The following is a 12305-nucleotide window of genomic DNA, read 5'->3' as shown; positions in this document are numbered from 1 at the left end:
TTGTTATATATGTGATGCGATTATTAATATCAAAACTTGCTATCCTTTCATGTATTAATATATGCTCATGTTTCTTTATTCCTTTTCAGCTAAAATAGTTTGTCTGGTCGTTTATCGTATCACCTACCATCTATTGTATAAAGTAAGTCCTTTCAATTCTAAATAGTCAACACTTTACTGCATGCAAAATATAACTTCTTTTTATGGACTGGATGTTGTACTGCTCCGATTTTAAATTGTGTATCCAAATTGGTCATTCTTTTTTATTACTACTAAAAATTTAAATTTTTTTAATATATTTTCTTGATGTACCTGAGAGTAGTTTCGGTAATTTGAATTACGTATTAGAAAGAAAATACACCAGAAGAAGAAGCTAGCCATATTTATACTATTATTAATCTACACTTTTCTCTCTAATTTCATACAACTTACATAAGCTATGTATGAACTTATATCGGTATTATGAGTTTTAGACTTGCGTTATTCTTAGAAATATCAGGAATCCTGATCTTTTCAAGTAATCACATATGTTCGTATCGCTGATTTGTATTTAGGTCAAATAACTGTGATTTGGTTGTCCATCCATCGTATATTGCTGCTTGCTTCAGACCTTCTACAAGTAAGTTGCTACAATTTCTTTTGTCAACGGTTTTATAACAGTTTCTACTTTACCCTAATGTCTCCTAATATGTCATCTTTCATTATGACTACTAGCATTACAAAAAAGAGTACTCACGTTATACAAAATTACCTAAATTACCTAGACAGTTACTTCATACTACAACTTAGGTTTCTACAAGTATTGTTGTACGACTTATTCAATCAATTGCACATATATTTATAGCTATTTTCTGTGATAGGCTTTACAAATTTCAGTAGAATCCAACTACTTAGTTTCCGTATAAAGTTTTCATTTTTATTATATTTAATCACTATTTTTTTTTTCCTTTACCTCTTCTTAGTCTTCATTATTCATGAGTAGAAAGCGTAGTAATCTATCTATAAATCCACGTAGTTGCCCAAAGAATAAACATAGAAGATGTAATAATATTAATAGTAACATGGCGACAAATACCAACTACTTGGATGATGAAATCATTGATCCTGCTCCCGAAAACATCAACGGTATCCCGTAAAACTAAAAAAAGATTATCGTTAATTTCCAATATGCAAATAAAATCTCCCAAAGTAGTAGCGACAGAGAATACCTCATATCTAGATTTGGGTGACTATAAATATTATTGCGAGTATTGTGGGACATTATTCTGGTTTGATGAACGTTCAAATGTAAGTGGTCCACCCACATATAATTTATGTTGTCAAAAGAATTAAGTGAAACTACCCTTACTAAAGGAGAGTCCGCCAATATTAGATCATTTCTTAAGCTGTAATAGTGAACCAGAGACCATTTACTACCAAAATATATATATATATATATATTCGTACACTAAATTCGATGTTAGCTCTAACATCTTTTGGAGCTAATATAGATACAAATATTAATAATTATCAAGGTGCATATATATTTAAAATAAGTGGACAAGTACATCATTTATTAGGTTCTCTATTACCAACTAATAATAAACCTCCCAGATTTGCCCAATTATATATATATGACACTAATAATGAAATACAAAATAGAATGTCTACATTAGAATTCAAAGATGACTCAAACTTTATCACTGAATCAATTCTTAAAAAATTAATTGATATGTTAGATGAAACAAATATATTAGTAAAAACTTTTAGAACTATAAGAGATAGATATGAATAGACAAATATTCCAAATATTAGACTAAGACTTTTAGGTAGAAGAAATAGCGATTCTGATCAATATGATCTACCAACATCGAATGACATCGGTGGATTAATTGTTGGTGACATTGGAGATTATGAACAAGGAAAAGACATTATTGTAGAAACACAAACTAATAATCTACAACGAATCACAAAATTACATCCTTCCTACATGTCGCTACAATATCCACTACTCTTTCCGTACGGAGAAGATGGGTATAGACCTAACTTAAAATTGAATACTGATCATTTGGATAAGCAACCTTCACGTAAAAGAATTCCAATGAGAGCGGTTTATTGCTATCAATTACAACAACGCTCTACTTCAAAGAATACTCTACTGCGAAGTGGTAGATTATTGCAACAATATTTAGTTGATGCATATTTTTCTGTAGAAGAAGATCGATTAGATTTTGTTAGAAAAAACCAAAAAAATCTAAGATCTGAAATCTATCAAGGTATTCAAGATGCCGTTAATAGAGGAAATACCGACACCAATACAATAGGGAAAAAAATAATTCTTCCATCGAGTCATACAGGAAGTCCGAGATATATGTTACAAAATTATCAAGGCGCGATGGCTATTTGTAGAAAATATGGAAATCCTGATTTGTTTGTAACTTTCACATGTAATCCAAAATGGCCTGAAATTGCAAGAGCACTATCATTAATCCCCGGCCAAAAATCAGAAGATCGACCTAATATAGTAACAAGAGTATTCAAAATGAAATTGAATCAAATACTTCTAACTATAAAATCAGGAACTATTTTTGGACCAGTAATTGCTGATTTATACGTTGTCGAATTCCAAAAAAGAGAATTACCACACTGTCATTTCTTATTTTGAATACATCCTGAACATAAAATAAACGACCCATCACAAATTGACAAAATCATTTCAGAAGAGATACCAGACCCTAGCACCGACTTGATAGGATATAATATAGTTACTGAATTCATGATGCATGGGCCGTGTGGTCTTGCAAAGACAAATGCCCCTTGCATGAAAAATTCTATATGCTCTAAGAAATTTCCTAAACTATTTACAAATGAAACAACAATCGATGAAAATGGAATTATTAGCTATAAACGAAGAAAAACACCTCTTTTTCATAAAAAGAACAAATTAAATTAGATAACAGATTTGTTGTACCTTACAATAGAGAATTGTGTCTCAAATTTAATGCTCATATAAATAGTGAAATTTTTTCTCAATCAATGCTTATCAAATATTTATTTAAATACTTGACAAAAGGACTGGACCGTATAAGAGCAGTTTTTGAAAATAATATATTCTCCGAAAATTCAGTACAAACAAATACAAATATTGATGACATAAAAAATTATATCAATTGTCGCTATATTACACCATATGAAGCTACATGGAGATTATTTGAATATCCTATACATCATAGAAGATCACATATTCAACGATTATCAATTCACTTACCATATACACAAAATATTACATATCATTCAAATCAAAAACTTGAAAACATTTTGAGACAACCAGGAATTGAGAAAACAACTTTAACGGAGTGGATGACTATAAACAAATCCAACGAGGAAGCTAGAAAATTAACCTATATACAATTCCCCAAAAAATGGGTTTGGAACAATCGAGATAAAATTTGGACTCCAAGAAAATTTGGTTACACAATCGGACGTACATATTATGTTCACCCAAATTCGGGAGAGCTATATTATTTAAGATTACTTCTCAATTATAAAAAAAGGAGCTACTAGCTTTGAATCTTTACGAACAATCGATGATGTAAAATACCCAACATTCCAATCAACATGTAATGCTTTAGGATTATTAGTAGATGACAAAGAATGGAACGATTCAATTTTGGAAGTCGCGTTTATTTCAACAACAACACAACTAAGACATCTATTTGTTCTACTTCTTTTATTTTGTAATGTAAATGATCCAATTCAGTTATTTGACAAACATTGAAAACTCATGACTGACGACATTGTATATAGAATTCATAAATTATTTAATAGTGATCAGTTTAAGATACCTGAATATGAACTACGTGATTACGTCCTTTACGAATTAGAGAAAATATTAAATATGAATTCATCAAGTTTGAAAAATTACCACCTCCCTTTGCCAAAAGAATCACTACTCGATGATTTAAATAATAAACTTTTAAGAGACGAATTAAATTATGATACAAATCAATTGAAAGAATAAAATTTGAATTTAGTTTCACATTTGAATATAGAGCAACAAAATATATACAACAAAATTATAAACTCAGTTCAAAATCACGATCCGAAACTATACTTTATTTACGGATACGGAGGAACGGGGAAGAAATATTTATGGAACACTATTATTAGTAAATTAAGATAAAATAATAAAATTGTTCTAGCTATTGCTTCTTCAGGAATTGCCTCTTTATTACTACCAAAAGGCAGAACTGCACATTCTAGATTTAAAATACCATTATTGGTAGATAAATTCTCTACATGTCACATTAAAAAACAAACACAATTAGCAAATTGTTCGACAAGACGTCCCTCATATTATGGGATGAAGCACCAACGAATAATAGATATTGTTTTGAAGCCTTAGATAAATCATTACAAGATCTGAAAAAAATTGCAATCTACCATTTGGAGGAATGTCTATGGTCTTGGGGGGTGATTTTCGACAAATCTTACCGATTATCACATCTGGATGTAAAGCACAAATAATTGACGCCACTCTAACTAATTCTTACCTGTGGCCACAGTTTAATATCCTACATCTAACACAGAATATGCAACTTGCTCGACAAAATATATCAGCTGACGAAAAAGAAAATATTACAAAATTTTCTACATGGATTTCTAGCATTGGTGAACGTACTGCAGAAGGAATCAAAGATATAGAAAATGAAGATGCTACATGGATTAAAATACCTGAAATTTTTTTATTACATTATGATTTTAACCCAATACAAAATATTACACATTCAATATATAATTAATTCATTTATAATTTTAATAATATTGAATATTTAAAAACACGAACCATAGTAGCCCCTAAAAATAAATGAGTAATTAAGCTAAATGGCCTCCCGAAAATAAGCAATTTATTTTTAGCCCACATTTAGTTAATTAATGGTAAATAGCCATTGGGATTTATTTACAGTAAAAATGGGACGGGATTGCCCTTTGTTATTCCCGCCCATTTTGTGATCACGATCATTAAAGATCATTAGCTCAAATATTTGGTCATTAATGATAGCGAAAATCAAGGAAGGTCATTATAACTGTATCTCTGCATTCACACGCAACCGCAAGCTGCTTTTTCAGAGAAAAAAAGAAAGAAAAGGATTTGGCCGCCATCAATGGCCGAGACCGAGCAACCCCTACTCTCTCTCTCTCTCTCTCTCTCTCTCTCTCTCTCTCTCTCTCTCTCTCTCTCTCTCTCTCTCTCTCTCTCTCTCTCTCTCTCTCTCTCGTCGTCATCGTCTCCTTCATCTCCTTCTCCTATCTTCTTTTTCATTCCTTGCGCGTCATCAATGCGGCCGAGACCGAGCACCACCCGCGCGTGTTCCAGCCGAGAAGACGAGGACAACCACGAGCCGTCGAGGATGCCGGACCGAGAGGAGACACCGGGAAACGACGCAGAGAGCACCGAAGAGATGATTTCACAGCCATCAAGGTGAGAAATCTTCTTCTCCAAAATGGGTTTTAAATTTAGGGTTCAAGATTGGGTTTTTTCTTATTCCGAGTGTAAATCTTCAAATAGAGGTTAGATTTGGGTTGTGAATTGCTGGATTTGGTGGTTATGATTTGATTTTGGCCGAAAAATGAGAATTGGGGTTTATGTATTTGAAATTGGAGCTTTTTGGATTCTGAGAATCGTTTGATGATTTAGAGATGTCTTCCGGGTTGTTTTATGCTCACGCTATGATTGAGATTGTTTGTTCTTCATTTTTGGCCGCCGCCACCACTTCTAATCACAACCACCACCACGTCACCACCTCTGTCAAGCGTCACTTCGTCCTCCTCTCCGCGATCTGCGTCCAAGGTCCCGATCGGAAACATGGACACCGCGAAGAACATTTTTTTTTTGGTTGTTGCTCACATTAACAGTATGTTCGTGTAAATAGAAAACATATTTACAGTATATTCTTGTAAATACGAAGCTTATTTACATTATATTCATTGTAAATACAAAGCATATTTACAGTATATTCACTGTAAATACAAAGCATATTTACAGTATATTCGAGTAAATAAACTGAAAAAAAATATGGAAATATTTTGAGCACGAAAAATCTGGAAATTATGAATATATGGAAGACAAAATAATATCAATAAATGAAAAATATATTTACAGAGTTTATCCATATAAATTTCCACGAAAATAGATACTAATTACCTAAAGTCAACGCTAAAAACTTCCAAAAACATAACAATAAATGGGATATTAACTTTTAAAATCTGCAGGAAATTTCAAATTTCAAATTTGAAAACTTCCCTATTCGGTTTCATTATTTGATTCTAAATTTGAAAAAAAAAATGCCTAATTAAAAAAATCTGTGAATTAAATAAGGGCAAAAGTGTAAACCTAATTTAATTAATAAGCTACCACGTAAGCAATATGGCTATTTACAGCATATTAACGAAAGGTTGGCTAAAAAAAAATTGCTAGCGTTTAAGATGGCTACGCAGCCAATTATTTGAAAATAAAATCGTTGATGAAATAAACAAGTATATCTTATCATTAGTTCCAGCTGAATCTAAAATATATTACAGCTACGATACAATTTTACCGTCTTATGGAAATATTGACGAATTAAATCTATTATATCCACAAGAATATTTAAACACATTGAATTTTAATGGATTACCACCACATGAATTAAATTTGAAAATCGGAGCCCCCATCATGTTATTACGAAATTTGAATCAATCTTTAGGACTATGTAATGGAACAAGATTAATAATAACACAACTAACAAATAGAATAAATGAAGGTCAAATAATCAATTCAGAAAATACAAATGATATAGTGTATATCCCTAAAATAGAAATGACTGTTCATGAATCAAAATGGCCATTCATTTTGAAAAGAAGACAATTTCCTGTAAAACTTTCATATGCCATGACAATAAATAAAGGCCAAGGACAGTCTTTAGATAAAATCGGTTTATACGTAGAAAATGAAATTTTTACTCATGGTCAATTGTATGTAGTTTTGTCAAGAGTCAAAGCACCGGCTGGATTGTTAATATTAATACATAAATCGATGGATAAATATCCAAATTACATAAAAAAAAAATATAGTCTACAAAGAAATTCTTCATAGCGTTACATAAGGAAAGGACCAACATATGTCATATTAAATTTTATATTATCATCACATGTATTATTGCTGTGAATTAACATATAATGGCCACACCAATCAAATCCATACGACCGAACCAGCAATATAATGTGATAGTCGGTAGGTTTTCCAGAGGTTGGACTAACAAAGACTTTACCACTGGCCGAGTAATGACTGAGGACTATATTTTGGTTGATGAAGAGGTACGTATTTAAATGTATTGAAATTATATATATGCTATAAAAAATTGTTTAATATGTTTAAACATTGTGTTCATTACATTGTGCTAATGACTTCCATATTCTTTCTCAATTAATAACAGCATGAAACAATACATGCAACAATCAGGGCTCGGGATATCGATATTGTCTCACCAAAAATCCAGACAGGCAATATATATGAAATCAGAAACTTCTTCGTTGACCATAACAAGGCCAAATACAGAGTCGTCCCTCATAGCGCAATGATACAATTAACAAAAGTATCAAGCTTCACGCTGGTTTCTTCAGAAGCTCCAAAGATACCCCCGCACAAGTTTTACTTTGTTGAGTACGACCACCTTTCAGAGAGAATCGATAACAACAATATTATGACCGGTAATATTCTTATTCAATTTAATTACCTTTGTATGAATACAATTCTCAAATATAATTTAAATTCTCAATATCAATATTGATACCCAGATGTAATAGGAGTTCTAAAAAGCGTCCAGCCAATACAAGAATCCGGCGTCAACAACAGAGTTACGTTAAGGAAAACGATCAATATTCAAAACATCAGGTAATTGATTTCTATAATTTATAGTCACCCTAGAAAAGTATTTTATCTTCTGGATTTTAAGTATTTTCTTCTTTTTGCATAAGTGACAATTTACAAGTTACATTGTGGGGAGAACTGGCACAAAAGTTTGATGAAGAACTTGGTAAATTAACCGACGAAACGAGGGTCACAGTCTTCGCAGCAATGCTGGTCAAACAATACTTAGGTATTATATAAATTCATCTTAGTTTTTAAAATATATATTAGTTAACATGTTATCTAATAATTATTATTCAGGAAAACCATATGTGGCAAGCACATCTTCGTCAATAAATTTTTTTTTTCCACCTTCGGCAGACACCGAAACTTTAAAAACAAGGTAAACTCAAAAAGTGTTATTGAAAAAAATGGACTGCATACTGCTTAAGATATAACTAATATCTATTTAGATACTCAATAACAACTGTATTTTTTCCTATTCATCTACAGATTCCTCAACCAAGCAACAAAAGTTGAGGTACTGCCACCAACAAAATCAGTTGAGCCCATAGAATAGCAAAAAATAAAAAAAAAACATGAAGAAAATTAATGAGCTTAAAATATCTGATCTGGTATGTCATTTAATATTATTCAATTAGGTTCACTTATTTTTATGTTGATGTTTCAAACCTAAATCTTCTACTTATTTTGATGCTTTATTATAGAATGCTAAATACACAATCAATGCAACAATCACAAACTTCGATACAACAGAAGGCTAGTATTACAATTCCTGCCCCACTTGCAATAAAATGGTCAAATCCTCGGGGACATCATGGTGGTGCGGTGATCACGGCTTTATACAAGGAAAAAATGAAATCCCAGTTTCAAGTGCTCCAAGCTTGATCCCAAAAACTCCAAATCCAAAACCATTAAGTTCCAGGTAATAAAATATATACAATTTCTTTATAGGAATAACATTCTCATTTACCTAAGTACTTCACTCTTTACTGTAGTGTTGAAGAAGAAACGCCATCAACATCTCTCAAACGAAAGCTTTTCAGGTAAATATCTATCATTTTACAATAGTAACTAATCTCTCATATATTAAGTTCAGTAAATGCTTTTCTTGACCTATAGTGAAAACGAGGAGGACACAAAAAGGAAGAAGCAATAACTTTTTGTCATGTGTTATACTTTTTTGGAAAAACAAGGGACATAAATATGTATATATACTTACTGCCGTACAAGAAGTTAAACCCTTCGGACTAGAAAGTTTAAGATAGCAAACACAAGGACCGGAAAAGCTCCAATAATTAAGGTACTTCTTCTTTATTATATATTAGCTGTCTGTGTTTTTATATCTCCTAAACATTATTTACACACTTTAGAAACTTGCCATGGAAACAAATTATAATGTCCTTGCAAATAATGACTGACATTCGATTTGGGTCTTTTTATTTGCAGCACAACAGGACATCTCCCACCGAAATGGAGCATTTTTGCTATTATTTTGGAATATAATATACTACTTATGTATGTATATATATGTTAACAGGCATAATAACGAACTTCTCATATATTAGGTTCACTACATGTTTCTTTTCACTTATAGTGAAAATGGGGAAGAACCGGAAATGAAGGAGTAGTAACCTTTTGTCATGTATATTACTCTTTTTTTTTTTGGAAAACAAGGGGTATATGTATATATTTTTGCTATCATATAAGAAGTCAACTCCTTACACCTGTAGGTAGCATGAGATAGCAAACACTTTGTACCATACTTTTACATATAATTCATTTTCTTACCTCAGTATTACATAGTTATTATATAATAAATCCATAGAAATTCATGTCACAGAATAGCATCTGAGTTTTTAAACTAGGATAAAAAGTAGTTGACACGACCACGTTCTTCTGCTGCATATCGATCTTCCAAGAAAAAATTCCAAAACTAAAATATAACCCGCAGCAACGCGCGGGTCATCTACCTCGTTCTCAACTAAAACACTAATTTGGACAATTCTATATGAGTAAAAAGAGGAAAGAAAATATTTGTATCCATTTTACCCTTTACTCTCTTTTTTTCTTTTTTTTTTCTCAATCTCGTATATGTCAAAAAAGTTTGTCGATTTGTTGACATATATATGTCAACAAATGACACAATTTATTGACATGTACATGTCAACAAATGACAACACTAGAAAGTTTGTTGATGTGCTGACATAGATGTCAACAAATGACCTGATTTGTTGACATATATGTCAACAAATGACATGATTTGTTGATATAAATGTCAACAAATGACACAATTTGTTAATATATAAACAAATGACATAATTTGTTTATATATATATATATATATATATTTATATATCAACAAATTACACCATTTGTTGACATATGTCTACAATCGGCACAACTTGTGGACATATATGTCAACAATCGACATGATTTGTTGAGATAATTGTCAACAAATGACACGTTTCCCTACAAGTCTACCCATATTTTGTATTTTGCCTTATATGGATAATTTACAAGTCTTGAAATAAGATCTATATGTCAATTATAGTGAAACTATGTAGGAAGAGATATCATAATTAAATGCACTAGCAAGTCCTCAGAGAGTTCAAGCTTAAGTGCTTTCATCTTTGAAGCAAGATGACACATCTCTAGTATGTACTCCATGATCTTGCCTTTACCCTTATACTTATTTGAAATCAGACTTGTCAAGAGCAAACCAATTCATACTTTTTGTTTTGTACAAACATTTTTCTCAATATCAGTAAGGAATTCCGTAGCTGTAGCAAATAGAATCAGACATAGTGCCCATGAATGCTTCTAGAATGGTTTCCTTCATGATCATCATGCACATGAGATTCGATCTCTCCCACTTTTCCATCTCCCTCTTGTCATCAGAGGTACTCTTGTCCGTACGTGCTAGAGGAGGTTCAGTTCTTATCACCAGGCCAGATCCATGATCCCGAGAACAATCAGCAAGTTCTCCTTCCCATGACTTGAAGTTGGAGTCATTCAACAAAGGAATTGAATTGATGTTGGCAGAAAAAATATTTCCAGAAGTCGTAACGGATACAAAGAACTATAAACAAACAAACATGCTTTGAGAAATCCTAAAACAAAATTCAAATTCAAATATGGTAATTAAATGTCATCTCAAGATATCGTGCACTCTATCAATATTATGTATTTGGACAAGAAAAATGAGTTGAAAGTGATATCTTGGTGCTCAAATCAAATACTGACAATAATGAACATATCAAATAATAAATCTTCCTTTGGGCCGATCTATTATTCACATGTAAAACTAAAGAATCATCACGTAGTTATTAGCGCAGACATAGGTGCAATTAAGTTACACATTTACATTCCTTTGGACCGATAAACATTCACAAAAGTTACACGACAAAACCTTATATATTTTAAAATACATAAATTTTTACAAGAGAGGCTACTTTGGTGATATGTTGTGTCAATTAATTTATTTTAAAATATATACATATTAAATAATACCAATATTTGAATTAATTTTTTTATGGGCTAATAAACCCACAGCTTAAATAATCAGGCCCATTAGGGCTTTAATCTGAAAAATCTAAGGCAAGCAAAAAGTTGACTAGATAGTTGTTTAAGACCCGTCGTCGCCGATCTAAATTGTTGATGAACAACAAACGAAATTCTCAAGAAAATAGGCAAGAGACGCAAAATAAATCTATGTACATTAATCATATGCCTTATATATAAATGAACAAATAACATAAGCGATATGTACGTAAACCATCCATATTTTATAAGCAAATTAAAAAAAGTATATATAGCAAATATACATATTGATGAATCATAAACGAAACAAAATATACAGACATAATAGATCGTAAATAGCAACAACTACGCTGATGAGTATGTACATAATAACCTAAACTGACGTTGCTATTATAATTCAACATCATAATATGAATAATACTAAATTAATTTACTTTTATGTCCATAATAAATAAATCTGACATATATATATATATATATATATATATATATATATATATCCATATTCTAAACACCATCTGACATATATATACCCATATTCTAAATACCATATGCATATATGTATATAGATACATGAAAGCCTATATCCCCGTAAATAATATTAGATCACTTTTAACGGGTTATCTTTATTGACAGACCACAACACATAATTATTTAATATATAAGCCCAGTGTTGAATTAAAGACCCAACATAATTAACTAATTATTATAGAGAATCTAGAAAATCGAAGTTTTTTGCGCATAGTTATTTTTCACCGGAACATATAGTCTAATTGAAAGACTTGTACTTCAAGCCAACAGTCATATATATGGTAAAGTGAAATGGACGGATCTATTATCATTTGATAATCTATTTTCATAATCAACCAAAATG

At 31.3% G+C, this 12305-nt stretch overlaps 1 protein-coding gene and 1 pseudogene across 1 annotated transcript; both read left to right on the top strand.

Annotated features, from left to right (window-relative positions):
* Positions 1–1061: 1061 nt before the first annotated feature.
* Positions 1062–2579, top strand: LOC149402600 (uncharacterized; annotated as a pseudogene).
* A 2739-nt stretch (positions 2580–5318) lies between these two features.
* Positions 5319–8442, top strand: LOC149402599 (uncharacterized). Its single transcript, XM_089608455.1, has 6 exons — positions 5319–5461; positions 7266–7335; positions 7455–7728; positions 7816–7912; positions 7996–8117; positions 8381–8442. Exons 1-6 carry the CDS (start codon positions 5319–5321, stop codon positions 8440–8442), a joined length of 768 nt encoding a protein of 255 aa, XP_089464581.1.
* The last annotated feature ends 3863 nt before the right edge of the window (positions 8443–12305 follow it).

This window comes from Urtica dioica, chromosome 3 (assembly GCF_054948205.1).
Source record: "Urtica dioica subsp. dioica isolate 48M chromosome 3, U.dioica_male_clone48M_v1_H2, whole genome shotgun sequence".
Lineage (NCBI taxonomy): Eukaryota > Viridiplantae > Streptophyta > Magnoliopsida > Rosales > Urticaceae > Urtica > Urtica dioica.
The sequence above is the reverse complement of the archived record's forward strand: the minus strand, read 5'-3'. Positions and strand labels throughout refer to the sequence as shown.